Source organism: Geotrypetes seraphini, chromosome 3 (assembly GCF_902459505.1).
Source record: "Geotrypetes seraphini chromosome 3, aGeoSer1.1, whole genome shotgun sequence".
NCBI classification, from domain to species: domain Eukaryota; kingdom Metazoa; phylum Chordata; class Amphibia; order Gymnophiona; family Dermophiidae; genus Geotrypetes; species Geotrypetes seraphini.
Window position 1 is genome coordinate 126,089,559 of NC_047086.1, and position 15,253 is coordinate 126,104,811.

General features: G+C 38.9%; 1 protein-coding gene across 13 annotated transcripts in view; it reads right to left on the reverse strand.

Moving 5' to 3' along the window:
- Positions 1–15,253, reverse strand: part of HMBOX1 (homeobox containing 1) — a 425,772-nt gene that overhangs the window by 172,932 nt on the left and 237,587 nt on the right. For all 13 annotated transcript variants that reach the window (XM_033938850.1, XM_033938859.1, XM_033938852.1 and 10 more), the window contains one exon: positions 6,980–7,065. In XM_033938850.1, coding sequence (XP_033794741.1) covers positions 6,980–7,065 — 86 coding nt within the window. The remainder of the gene's footprint in view (positions 1–6,979; positions 7,066–15,253) is intronic.

Consider the following 15,253-nt stretch of genomic DNA (forward strand, 5'->3'; position numbering starts at 1 on the left):
TCCTCCTCACCCATCAAGCGATGTCAAACGTAATGATAACTCTGGCACTCGCTAATCTAATCTAATTCTTAGTCCTATATACCAAATCATTTCTTAAAAATAGGAGCTTGATTCAGTTTACATAATTAGATCACAAAGAAAAATCCATTAACATTCATTGCAGCTATAGTCTAAAAAGTGATGAAACATAGTGGGTTTTAAGGTTTTGCGAAAGATCTGAAGAGATAAACACGATCTAATTTGAGGAGGTAACCCATTCCATATCGCAGTTAGTAAATATGGAAAGGAGTGTGAAATTTTACTAATGGACTTTCAAACTTTGACTACTGCAATACAATCTTGCTGGGCGTTCTGAAGTGCATGATCAGGCAGATTCAAATGGTACAAAATGCAGCAGCAATATTTATTCTGGGAAAATCGAGGCAGACGAGTGCCACCCCAGCTTCTGAAAGAGTTACACTGGCTCCCAATTGAAAGCAGGGTGAAATTCAAGACCTCATTGCTGACACACAAAATCATTCATCTCTCGGAACTGCAATATCTAGCAGCCAGACTACATTACCATACACTGGCACATGCCCTGTGCTCGAGCCAAGAATACCTGTTGGAAATACCCTCTTTCAGAGACATCAAATACAAAAGCGTTAGGACAAGAATGTTCTCAGTGATGGCTCCAAGGTGGTGGAACTCCCTTCCAAAGGAATTAAAACTACAAAAGGGCACTGGAAAGTTGAAGAAAGGGATAAAGACCATCCTCTTCACAGACTACTTTAACTAATAAAGCACCATAGAGGAGATAGTTGGCTAATCCCCACTAAGTCATCATTCCCAAAAAATTATCTGTCATTATGGACAATACCTTGAAATCTTCTGCTCAGTGTGTGGCAGCAGCCAAAAAACCAAACAGAATGTTAGGAATTATTAGGAAAGAACTACATAGTGTTATTGCACTTTGGATATTATATGGAACTGTGGTCATTACATCTCAAAAAAAGATCTAAGCAAATCTAAAAAGGTACAAAGAATGGTGACCAAAATGATTACAAGGATGAGAAGGCTGTGAGGAGGGTGGGATATGACAGAGGTCTACAAAATACCGAGTGAAGTAAAACGGACATGTGTGAATCAATTGCTTACTCTTTCAAAAAGTACAAAGACTAGGGAACACTATGGATATTTGTGATAATACTTTAAAAACATACAGGAGAAATATTTTTTCACTCAATAATGGTTAAGCTCTGGAACTCTTTGAAAGAGGATATGGTAAAAACAGTTAGTGCAACTGGATTTAAGAAGAGTTTGGACAGGTTCCTGAAGGAAAAGGTCAAAAATCATTATTACCGTAGAACTAGGGAGAGTCACTGCTTATCTCTGGAGGTAACTAACAAAGAACCTTGCTACTTTTTGGGATTCATTTAGGATTCTTCCAGTTACTTGTAACCTGGATTAGCAAATGTTGGAAACAGGATACTGGACTAGATGGATTTTTTGTCTGACCCAGTATGGTAATTTTTATGTTTTGCTCTTTATGTACCTACACCTTCATTACATTACATTAGTGTTTTCTATCCCACCAATACCTTTCAGTTCTAGGTGGTTTAGAAAAAGAGTTGGCCTGGGCATTGCAAGGGAGCTTACAGAGTTGATAGAGTGAGCTTACACGAATTGAAGATTAGCATGAGTGATGGGATCTGGGGGAGGGTTTATAAAATTTTAGTTAGCTCATTTGACAAATTTTTTGAAAACTATAGTTTTCAGTTCTTTCCTGAATGTTTTGTAGTTGGACATCTTGGTCAGTAGCTTGGACAGGTGGCAATATATTTTCGCTGCTCTGATGGCTAGTAGTTCGTCATACAGTTTTTTGCTTTGTATGCCTTTTGCTAGCGGATGAGTGAAGAGAGCCCGTGTTCTCCTTGGTCTTGATGTGTATAGAAGTGTCAAATTCCAAACCTATTCCTGTTTACCATACTTGGCGCTACCCTCCTAAATTTGCAGGGGAGCCAGTCTGGTAGCAGTTTTTGTATGACTGTCTAGATTCAGGCCCCCAGCAAATACCAGTTGAGATTTCCTCCCGCAGACCTGGTAAACCGCATGGCAAAAAGCAATGCTTTTTAAGAAATTTGAGTTTATTTAATGAACCAGATATTTAAAATTATGATAACTTACAAGGTTTTTACTTAAATATTCCTTCACTTAGAAATAAAACACAATTACTGAAAGATTGGATAGCCAAGACCAACCCTGATTTTGTATTCCTGATGGAAACATGGTTGGTCTCAGACACTGATCCAATTGTAAATGATTATCTCCCTGTTTTTTAAATTCTACTTTTCTCCAGAAGTTGGAAACGGGGTGGTGGATTAGCTGTCATCCTAAAAGACTGTTTTGATTTTAGGCTGTTAGACTCAAAATCTACCGAAAATTATGAAATTTTAACATGTAGAATTCAGAAGAACAACTTAGAAGACGCCTTAATTGCAACTCTATTCTATATTCCACCTAAGAAATGGAATAGTGTGAAGGAGGAATTCCTCCTTATTAATACAATGGTAGGGTCTTATAATCTTCTGTTGGGCGATAGCAATATTCATTTAGAACAAAATGATTATCCAAATACAACTGACTTTTATTCTTTTTTTAACTTCATTTGGATTTTTTAAACCTACACCAGTAAAAACGCACTAAAAGGTCACCAATTGGATTTGACTACTTATTCTTGTAAAGAGTTGTTATATCCTAAAATTAATTTTAAGTAGGCAAGTTGGATTGACTCTATCTGGTCGGATCATTGTATTTGTAATTTTACATTAGGTTGGCAGGAGAGATCATCCCAATTTAATTTTTTAAAAGATAAGACAGAGAAGATAGTGACTAATAGAGGTTTGGTAAAACAGGTTGAATTCTGGGCTCACTATGCCTTAGCAGTTAAATTGGAATCTGAGACAAATTTCCCAACTATATGGAAAGTTCTAAGTAGCCAAATTTTAGATGAAATAGCCTCACTAAAAACACATAAAAGAAAACAAAGACCCTTAAATGATTGGAATGATGTTGAACTATTGGATTTTAAACAGAGATTAAGAAAACTAGAAAGGATTTGGTTAAAAACTGGCAAGGAGAAAGATAAGGTAAATTGGAGGAGTAATCTAAGAACTTATAAAAATCTCATTAAAAATAAGCGTTCTAACTATTACGCTTAGAAAGTAGGTACAGCTAAGATTAATTGTAGAGAGTTATTTAAACTAGTGAACTCCTTAACTGATACTATTTCGATAATGTGATCAAATAATGAACATGTCCGTCGGCTGATACATTAGCAGAATTTTTGAATAATAAAATTTGTAAATTAAGATTTAATCTGCATTCCACTATGAATGATCATTTCAACCAGTTGAGTGAAGGTTTAAGAGTTAATGTGTTCTGGAATAATTTTGATATTCCTGATTGACAACAATTCATTGCGTTGTACAATAAGCATGTTAAATCAAACTGCTTATTAGATACCTGTTCACCGATTATAATGAAGAATGCACCAATTACATTTAAAGCTAATTTGTACAAATGGACTAGTTTCTTGTTGATAAATAGGTTATTTCCGGAACAGCTGGGTTACATTTTGGTTACTCCTATTATAAAGAATCCAGAATCTATATCAGTTAAAACAAATTACAGACCTACTGCAAGTATACCTTTGTTTTGTAAAATAATGGAAGTATTTTCTTAGGTTGTACATAGTTGTAAATGCCTTCTGGACTGTTTTGCTGATTTGAAGTTGCACGGTGCAGCCCTTGTCTATTATTATTCCCAGCAGTTTTAGGTTGGATTGTAGGGGATATAGGATGTAGTTTAATTCTAGGTTTGTTATGGAGGGTGTTTTGTTTTTTTCTAGAAGTAGAAATTTGTTTTTGTCTTGGTTCAACTTTAGTTTGTGGTCTCTTATCCATTGTGATATTGTTTCTAGTGTTGTATGTATTTTGATTGTTGTGTCATTGGTGGATTGGTCGAAAGGCAGGATGATGGTGATATCATCTGCTTAGCTATATGAGGTTATGTCTAATTTGTCTAGATATGTGTCGAGTGTGGCAATGTAGAGGTTGAAGAGTGTTGGGGATAGTGGTGAGTCTTGGGGGACTCCGCAGGGGTTATTCAGGTTTTAGATGGTTCTTTCTTTGTTTTGACTCTGTATTTCCTTGAGCGGAGGAATCCTTCAAATCAGTTGTAGACTCTGCCTGTGATTCCTATTGCCTCCAGTGTTTGTAGTAAGATGTCGTGATCTACCAGGTCAAATAAGAACATAAGAATAGCCTTACTGGGTCAGACCAATGGTCCATTAAGCCCAGTAGCCCATTCTCACAGTGGCCAATCCAGGTCACTAGTACCTGACCAAAACCCACAATATTCCATGCTACCGATACAGGAAAAGCAGTGGCTTCTCCCCGTGTCTTTCTCAATAATTGTCTTTCTCAAATGCTACAGTGAGGTCTATTTGAATGAGCAGCATTTTTTGCCTTTGCTTAGGTGGTGTTTGGCTGTATATAGGAGAGAGTAGTAATGTTTCTGTACTGTGTTGGCCACTGAAGCCTGATTGTGAGGGGTGGAGTAAGTTGTGGTTTTCTAGGTATTCGGAGAGGAGTTTTGCTACGAAGCCTTCTATTATATAGTGGTATTGAGGCTATGGGTCTGTAATTGGATGGTTGATCTGTGGCTCCCTTAGGGTCTTTCAGGATGGGGGTTATGATGATCTTGGAGAGATCTTGCTGGAATTAGCCTTCTGTGAGCATGTAATTAGTCCATTACAAGAGGTGGGTGCAGAATCTGGTGCTGGCAGCTTTTAACAGGTATGAGGGACAGTGATTGAGGTTGCATGCCGCATGATTGTATTTTTTGTAGAGTCTATCTAGGTTGAGCCATTATATGTCTTGGAAGTCTGACCAGTTTCTGTCTGCCACGCAGGATTCTTTTTCTGTGGGTGGCAGCAAAATTTCTTCAAGGTGCTTTGGGGTCCCGGAGAAGGTATTTCTAGCAGTTGATATTATATTTCTGAAGAATTCTGCCAGTTGGTTGGCTGTGTGGGGAGGAGTACTTTTGGTAGCTAGGTAGGGTTTGGTGTCTGTGAATTCCTTTAGTAGTTTGAAAAGTTTTTTGGTATCTTAGATTTATGTGCCTATTTGATTTGTGTAGTATGACTTTCTTTTATCTTTTAGTGCTTGTTTGTATTGTTTGTTCAGTATTCTCCAGGTTATTTTTATGTGTTACTGGTTGTTTTTCTCCATTCTCTTTCGAGATGTCTGCATTGTCGTTTGAGTTGCAGTAGTTTGTTGTTAAACTATTTGTCTGAGCGTCTGCAGATTCTGTTTTTTGTTAGTGGCTGTGTCATGTCTTCAAGGATGTTTGCACTTAGGGTGCACCAGTGGTTAACGAAGTCTTTTGGGGTTTCTTCTTGTATCATGGTGTCTACTTTGTTCCAGAATTTGGGTGGGTCGATCTTTTTGTGTGTTTCATATGTTAAGTTTTGTTTTTTTTTGTTTGGCTTTGCCTCGTGCCCAGTTGACTTTGAAGTTATATATGTAGTGGTCTGACCAGAGTGTGTGTGCCCAGTTTCCATTTGTGGTATAAATTTCTTGTGTGGTGGGTTGTAGGGTCATGAAGGCCGTTATGTCGAGCTGGTGGCCTTTTTCATGTGTGGTTTGTGGGTCCAGGATTCTGTATGAAAGATTTTTGAGGAATGATAAGAGGCTATCCGCTTTTTGGAATTTCTTCTTTGAGATAGAGGTTAAGGTCTCCTAGGAGTAGGTTGAAGTGAGGGAATTTCTGAGTATAAATTATTTGAATTCTGGTTTAGCTATGTTCCATTTTCCTGGTGTTATGTAGCAGAGGAGGCATGTTATGGTACTTTTGAGAGTGGGACTCGATAGTTGGCAGGCGAGTAGGTCCATGTGTGGAGGATTTTTCTTGGAGAGCAATGATTATGGTGTTTTTTGCTAGGATGGCTAGTCCTCCTCCTCTTTTTTTGTCTCTGCACACTACATGTATTTTGTAGTCTTGTGGGCAGACTTCGATTATTCTAGGGTCGGTGTCCTAGGTTAGCCATGTTTCTGTGAGGAAGAGGCATCCTAATTTTTCTGTTTCTATCCAGTCCCTTATTGTCTCAGGCTTTTGGCCTAGGGATCTGATGTTCATGTATGCACGTTTTATTGATGTAAATTCTGTATTAGTGTATTGTGATGTTCTTGGGTAGATGAGGGAGTTTGTTTGGGGGGTGGATCTGATCCTGGGATGTTTTTGTAGGTCTTCTCCCTAGTTCTGGGGGATGTTGTGGTGCATACTGGTGGAACAGTCGATCACGTTTCTGTCTAACTAGTTTCTCCACGTTATATGGTGGTTTCTATTGGTTGTTTCTATAACTGGAATCAGAAAGTTGTAGTTTCCTTTTGCTTTCCAATTTGTTCTATAAGCAGGTAAGGTTGTGGAGTCCTATTCCAGGTTAACAGTTACCAGGAGAGAGTCAAGAAACAGAATAACAATTTATGAACTGAAAGACACCCTTTCTAGTAAATAAAAGTGGTAAAAGCCATAATCTTAAAGCATGATAGGCATTTTATACTAGTTTCTTTTTTTATTTTTAAATCTTTATTCATTTTTAAACTTATAATAAGTATGATAACATATCCATACAAATAACCATAAATATATCACTTAATAATTTTATACTAGTTTCAATGTTATGAAGAAGAAAATGCATAAAATAAAAAATTCTGGCACAAGCTAGAGTTAAAGAACCTGATTCACCAGGGTGGTTCCATGATATACGTGACATAGGTCTTAAATCAAAAGCATACATTATCATGACTAAGCTAACGGATCTCTACTGCAGTGCAGAAAAGTCAAGTAATATTCAGACATCTGTATTTGCTCACAAAGACTGAGCAACGTTCCCCCCACAATGGAAGAATATAAGAAAGAAATCAGATTTTCTTACCTGTTACCTGTGCAACAACTGCTTGGGAAATTCTTCGATTGGCAAGAAATGCTTTTATTTCTTCTTTAATGACAGTGCTGTCCCTCCTACACAAAAGAAAACATAAAAAGACAAATGGATGCTAAACCTTTTTATACTCGAACACAGACAACTTAACATATACTGGGACAGCTTGGGAGGGGAGGAGGGAAGGCCTGTGGTCACAATTCTAAAATTGAAAATGAAAAGAGGCATGGCAAGAGGTTGTCTTAAGTGGCTCCTTACCACAGGTAGAAAGACATGGGCAGGAAGTCCTAGGATTTTGAATTAACTTGGTGCTCTGACTCACACATCTTGGGGAACTTACTTTCTCTTCACAACTCGGTTTACTCAACTGTGACTAAAACACACATATGAAGCTCAGTAGCGACATGGCAACATGCCCCAAACAAACAGTTAAGGACATGCACTTTGGGCAAATGTGGTAATATTCAGATGCATGTGAGGTAACCTGCACTGAGTGGCAGTTATAAGGAAAGCATGTAGGGAGGTAATTCGCATAGAATGGCAATTGTGATCCTAAACAAAGGCATGGCAGCTAACTAGGATCAAGTACGGTCACTATCTTACTAGGTAGAGTCAATGAATCACTAGTTTGCATCTGATGTCATCTACTATATTACTATATAGGTCAGATAAGCACAACCTGGAAAACCTTATGTTATTAAGGGCAGAAAGTACAAGAGTCAGTTTTTTGAATGAGAGAGGGAGAGAGGTCAATTTTTCACTGAAATGTAGTAGGTGTAAAAGGCTTTTAAAGAGGGAAATTGTGGACAAACAGTAAAACTATTGGCCAAAACAGGAGATGACTCCTTTTTTTTTTTTTTTTAACAGCGCAAGCTGGCAAGTCTGCTTGAGATCAATATTTCATGATTGAGCCAACAGCCATATTCTTCTTCTTCTGATGTATTGTGTTCTATTTTCATTGTGTCTAGACTTGCGTTAGGTTTTTCTTTTTATAACTAGTTAAAAGGACTATATCAATTTGTAATAAATTAAAAATAGTTTCCATGTGATTCTTTTTTTATTTTTTTTTTTGCTTAAGTTCAGGACTCTTGTAGCCCTACTAGTCCTGGAACAAACAGACTCTTTGAAGGTCATGAAAGATTATATTTGACCAATTTAGAAACTGACCATCTAAAACATTCAGAATGCAACCAAAAGAGTGGGAGGTCTGCATCTGATCTTGTGAGATGAGAATCAGGAATCTAAATATGTACAACTTAGAAGAAATGAGGCATATGATAAAGATATTTAGGACTGCTTTTACTAAGCTGCACTAGCAAATGGGCTCAACGCATCCAACACGGGAATTTCCTGCGCACTAAGCCCATTTCTAGAACAGCTATATATTCAGCCTTTTTCAATTATTTCCACACTCTTATCATCTCTCGCTTAGATTACTGCAACTTGCTTATCGCAGGTCTTCCCCTAAACCATCTCTCTCTCCTTCAATCTATTCAAAATTCTGCTGCACGACTTACATTCTGTCATTGTCATTGTGTTCACATTACCCCTTTCCTCAAGTCACTTCATTGTCTCCCTATCTATTTTCTCATACACTTCAAACTTCTCTTATTGACTTACAAGTGCATTCATTCACTCTGCAGCTCTCCTCAGTATCTCTCCTCTCTTATCTCTCCTTATACTCCTCCCCAGGAACGCTGTTCATTGGGTAAGTCTCTCTTTTTCTCTACTGCTCTACTGCCATCTCCACATCTGTCCCTTCTACCTTGCTACACCATATGCCTGGAACAGACTGCCTGAGTACTACATCAAGTTCCATCTCTGGCAGTGTTCAAATCTAGACTATAATCGAGGCTGCTTTTAACTCTTGGAAATGCCTATTTTATCATTCCCTCTGTGAGAAATTCCCTAACCCCTATTTGTCCTGTTTATCTGTTTTGATTATATTTTAAGCTCTATTGAGCAGGGATTATCTCTTACATATTATAATGTACAGTGCTGTGTACGTATGGCAACGCTACAGAAATTATAAGTAGTAGTAATATTTCATTTTCCCATTAGCGTGAGGACACGGAAAGAAATTAATGCAGGAGCCCTTACTGTCTCCTATTTAGGAGCTGCTGCAGGCTCCCAAGTTAAGTCAGTATTATTTAGTTAACATGGCTAATGTCAGGGTGCTAGCTAAATACCACTTCCATGCCCATTTTCCACCCCTTCCCCAGTAAATAAATACTGCATGGTTAGTGCATACAAATGACAAAAGCAGAATGCTGTACCGCATCCTGCATTAGGCCATTTTTTTCCTGCATTTAGAGCCTGATTCTATATAAGATGCCTAGGCTAGGCGCCGCATAGTTGAATCCTGTCGCGAAATAAATTTTTTAAAAAATTGGCTTAATTGGTGTGATAATTGAAAACACTATTTTAAAAGCCAATTCAAAAATGATTAATTTAAGTTTCACGCGGAAATTGTCGAGGTGCCTACACGAAACGTAGGTGTGGTTAGGGGTCAGAGTTTGGGCATGGAAAGCATTAGGCACTAGTATTTTAAGCCAGGAATACCCTGGCCTAATATACTGGCGTTTAAATTGTAGACGTCTAATGACACTAAACTCGATTTAGGCACCAGTAGATTTAATTCTACAAATGAGGCCTAAATTTGATTGACATGCCAAAGGCACGGTTTCCCTAGGCATCGACCGTTTTAGGTGCCATTTATAGAATCAGGCCCTTAAGCCCGGATTCTCTAACCGGCACCGTTGTCAGTGACTGCCTTAAAAGTGGCTGCCAATCGCTTGTCAATCATGCAATGGCACCAGTGTAGGGATGGAGATCTGATAAGTTCTGATCCAGGGCATCAAAACACAGGCAGGGTCAGCACACAGGCGGTTCTGAATGCAGGCCAGGTCGGCACACCGACCTAGGCTTTGTGTGCGGATCTAGGCCTGTGTGTGGATCTAGGCCTGTGTTTGGATCTGAGGCCCTGTTTCTCATTCCCTTTCCCTTCTTGCCATGCAGCCATTCTAAGTAAAGGAAAAATACTAGCATCTTGTCACAAGACTTTTGTCACATATTAACTTGACACACATTTACCCTTTTTCCTTATCTTGTTTAAGCATCCTTATATGGGCAACAATCAAACTTTGCTTACAGCTTTAGGCTAAGGAGCATGCATTATAACCTTTGGACTGTCACATGCTTATCTTATTTGAGCTGTCCTTATTTGGTAAGGACATCAGCTGACAGGCATTGCACAGGCATTGCATATGTGCATAGACTCAGACCCTGTCCATGTGTTAATCAGGCCCTAAGTGCTGAGTTAGAGGATGATCACGAGGTAAAAGCACGAGGTAAAAAGCATGTACCTATCTTTGTATTCCCCAATGTAAAATCATGGACCTTTGTACCCACCAATCATGAGATGTGTAAACGAGGGAGTTACTATGATGTCATTAGCTTAGAAGCATAATAAATAGGGACTCGGAGCTAGTCCTTACTAGTGCCTCCTCCCGATTCTAAGATTGCATGTGTGTTTCTTTTGTAGCATTCCTACACACCAGTTACAGAATTGTGCCTCCGCCAAAGGTAGGCACCAGAAAGGTAGGCCAGGGTTTTCCAGGCCTACATTTCTGGCACCTACCTTTGATGTGAATCACCCCTCCATAGGCGCTTTACGCTGCCTAAAGCCACTTCAGGCAACAGGCAGTATAAATTGCCTAAGGAGGTGCAATTCCAGTGCTGATTTTTTAGGTGTCAATAGGCACCTTGAAAATCAATGAAAAACAGCATTTGCACAGCATTTTCCACTGAGTTTAGGTGCCTACTGGCACCTAAAAAAACAGTGCCATTTAGAGAATCCGGGCCTTAGTGCTTAACAGTTTAGTAAAAGGGTCCTTTAAACACCTAAAAGATATTAATCATGCACCAGAAACAAACTTTTTTTTTCAATAGAAAGGAAGTTATAGAATTAGGGGGCAAAATAGGAAACTCCTGGGGATAGATTCAGGAACATCAGCAAATATACTTTTTCATAGAATGAATGCTGCATGCTTGGAATGTCCTCCTTGAGAAGGTGGTGGACACAAAAACAAAACACAAAAGCAGAAGGTAAAACCCAGAGGACCCCTGGTAGCAAGAGGTCAGAAATGAAGCACTGAGGAAACCTGTCCTGTACTAAGCAGTAATTATTACTACTACTACTACTACTACTATTAATCATTTCTATAGCGCTACTAGGCATATGAAGCGCTGTACACATTATATGCAGGTACCATCTCTGTCCCTAGTGGGCTAACAATTTAACGGCCTCTTTTACAAAGCCATGCGGCAACAGCCCCAAAGCCCTTTAAATCTCTTTAAATCGGGGCCGTTAGCACAGCTTTGTAAAAGAGGCCATAGGTTTTTTTGTACCTGGGGCAATGGAGTGCCAAGCGGCCATGCCCAGGGTCACAAGGAGGCTATAGTAGGTGCTTTAGGGTGTATATCTTTATTTTAGTAGTGTTGTACTTTTGCTGTGATCCCTATTGGTCAGGTCAACAGTCTGAGAAGCAGAATACAAACTATAACTTAATTGATGCCCTCCCCTGTAAGCTACCCTGAGGGCCTTTATTTTTATGGTGACTCAACTTCTTATACACCCTACAACCCATTTAAACATTGCTCTCCAATACTTAATATATTCTACTAGAGACCCTTAGTAATCATGCCCAACCCCTATTATAATCTATTTGAAGCCCCCCTCCCCCTTTTGTTTTGCTTTTTATATGCTACAGAACATATGCCGGCAAGGTACTGCACATCTCTGTCAATGATTTAAAGCTGCAAAACACAACCACAGCATCTGAAGTGGCCCAGAAAATGTCTAGCAGCTACTGGGTTAGTGCAATAATACCAGGCACCATCCGGTGCAATACAAATCAGCGAGCAGGTGTAATTTAACAAAAATCAAATTTAGTTACAATCCCAAACTGCAGAAAGCAATAGGGTAACTTGTATGAAACAGAGGCTGCAACCTTACAAACAGTGGATTTACAAAATAATTCTGGGAGTAATCTGCATGGAGCCATTCTAACAGCCATAAACAGCAATGGTATTACTTTGACAGGTTTGAACAGTACTTATAAAGTATTTTTCAAATATAAAGCATGTTTTACATACATGCCAACAAGATGGCATACCATTTGTAGGCATTCCCAAAGATGTGGCTTGGACAGAGCAAGGGGAGAGTTGTGATATACTGGTGTATTTTTATAAAATGCTGACCACACATAAGAGAACATTCACACATTTATACCTCTTTGGAGCAGATGTAAATTTGTGCAAGAGTACTTGTGCATTTTTAGGGGCCATTGTAGCAGTTTACTTTATAAAGAGAGATAGGCACATATGTTGTTTCACTCATATACACAAAAATGTGACTTTTGGAAATTTCCACATAGGTGCCCTTGTCAAGGACAAAGATTGTAAGCCCACTAGTGACAGGGAAAAATATCTACTGTACCTGTATGTAGTATGCAAATTGCTTTGGTCATGTTAAAAGAAAGTCAGCAATCAAGAAACTCAAACAAAAAAGTGGATCTGGCTGTTGGGTTCTATATGGGGATCTGTATGATAAAGAGCGACCAAGCTGATAAAGGGGATGGAGGAAAGACTAAAAAGGTTAGGGCTCTTCAGCTTGGAAAAGAGACAGCTGAGGGGAGATATGATTGAAGTCTACAAAATCCTGAATGGAGTAGAATGGGTACAAGTGGATCGATTTTTCACTCTGTCAAAAATTACAAACACTGGGGGACACTCAATGAAGTTACAGGGAAATACATTTAAAACCAATAGGAGGCAATATTTTTTCACTCAGAGAATAATTAAGCTCTGGAACGCATTGCCAGAGGTTGTGGTAAGAGCGGATAGCGTAGTTGGTTTTAAGAAAGGTTTGGACAATTTCCTGGAGGAAACACCCATAGACTGTTATTGAGAAAGACATGGGGGAAGCCACTGCTTCTCTGGATCGGTAGCATGGAATGTTGCTACTTCTTGGGTTTTGTCAGGTACTAGGGACCTGGATTGGCCACTGTGAGAACGGACTACTGAGCTTGATGGACCATGATCTGACTCAGTAAGGCTTTTCTTATGTTCTTATGGGATGAACAGCCAGGATCTCTATTTAGGAAAAGGATGGTATAAAAATTAAATGACTGCATGAATATTGATGTGCTGAATGGTGTTTAGACAGTGACGCTGGTGGTGAGGAACTAAGCCAAGTGCCAGGCTGACTTGTGTATGGTAAAGCAGATCAGAATAGGCTGGAGTGGACTTTGGCAGCAACTCTAGTAGTTGGAAAATAAGGACAATGCCTGTGCCCCAAAAATGACAAAAGAAAGAAGATCAAGTATACATATGATTTAATAATGAATTTAATCATGAATCATAATTTAATGTAACTGTTGGAAAGACTGGATGAACCATTTAGGTCTTTATTTGCTGTCATCTATTATGTTATATTATCTACCAAAAATGGACATAGACTAGATTGGCCCTTTTTGGTCTTCATCTACCATAATTTATTTTGTTAGTCTAAGCTTCAGACATGTAAAGATGGGACATATAGTAAAACACTGAAAGCTCATATAAAATAATAGAAGGTATATGGTACTGGGTAGTCTGCATGGTCTATGTCCCATATATGGCAATTCTATTTTGGATGGGCTGGGGAGAGCTTCGACAGAAGCGCCATTGATTTAGAATGTGAGGACAGTGCTGGGTAAACTTTACAGTCTGTATCCTGCAAATGACACTGTATTTCATGGGATATACATCATAATAATGTGCACTTTACTAAGCAGCAAGCCCTGGATTTAGATTAAACTTATTTGTTTTTCTAAACCCAAGATGAAGCTCAGTTACATTTCACATAAAATAGGCTTTCCATGTCTCCAATTTTAATTGCCTGATTGAGTAAGGTTTTTTTTTTTCCTCATGGACCTTGAGGAGGCCATTTTATAACAGTTAGCTCAAACTAGCTATTACAAGGTCTCTGTTTTGCCTATGGGCCTTGCCTTAATAAACTGTACCAGCCATTCCCAACCCAGTCCTTGGGACACACCTAGTCCCATCGGGTATTCAGGATATCTACAATGACTATTCATGAGATGGATTTGCATGTACTGCCTCAATGACATGCAAATCTAACTCATGAATATTCACTGTGGCTAGAGTTTGTAGCTGAGGCAATGGAGGATGAAGTGACTTGGTCAAGATCACAAGGAATGTCAACAGGAGACGCATGATCTGAGCCCTGGTTTCCCTGGTTCTCAGCCTACTGCTATCACCGCTAGGCTACTCCTTCAGTAGGGGCGATACTTGATCAAACTTTTTAGCGTGGAATATTATTTTAATTGATGTATTCTGCACAATCTGCAGCCGTCTAATTTCTTATTGGGTTATACCTTTATATAAGGCGTTACAATAATCGAGGCAGGAGATCACCAGGGAGTGGATCAAAATGTTTATGGATGATGAATCTAGAACTTTAGAAAGAGAGTGAATCTCTCGCAGCACTAATTTGGTCATGGTTGCTGAGTTTGTCGTCAAGAATTACTCCTAGCAATTTTAGAGTGAGTACAATTTGGACTGTGGAAGAGTCAAGTTTGATGGTGTTGAGTAGTGATAGATCTTCTTTAATAGGAAAGGAGGCCTATCACTACTTCACGCCATCACTGATAAGGGTGGTTCTTAGGCACTGGTGCAATGACGCATTATGACATCACAATCTCAGCTCTGGAATGTTGCTACTTTTTGAAATTCTGCCAGGTACTTGAGACCTGGGTTAGCCACTGTTGGACACAGGATTCTGGGCTTTGGTCTGTCCCAGTATGGCAATTCTTATGTTTAGTTCTACAACACTTTTTTTGTCTTATCTTCTTGCCTTTCATTCATATCTAAATCTACTAGCTCTTTATCGAAGATCAAAGGTAAAATCTGGAACATGAGCTAGAAGTTCCTTTATGTCCTTTTTGCTGAGACTGAGAACCTGTAGAATTTTCCCTTCCATCTGATCCTGAGGACATGAAACTTTTTTCACCCTAGCCAAACTAGATGGATTAAACCACCTGTTAAAAAAAAAAAAAAAATCAAAATCAAACTGAAAAAATATGTATGTGTTATCCTAAGAGCCAGAAGTATCATAAAGCATTTCACCAGCAGACACTTCTCTTAATGAGTCTCATATTTGATCAAAAATGTCATAACAGAGAATGGATGAGTTTTGTTCTA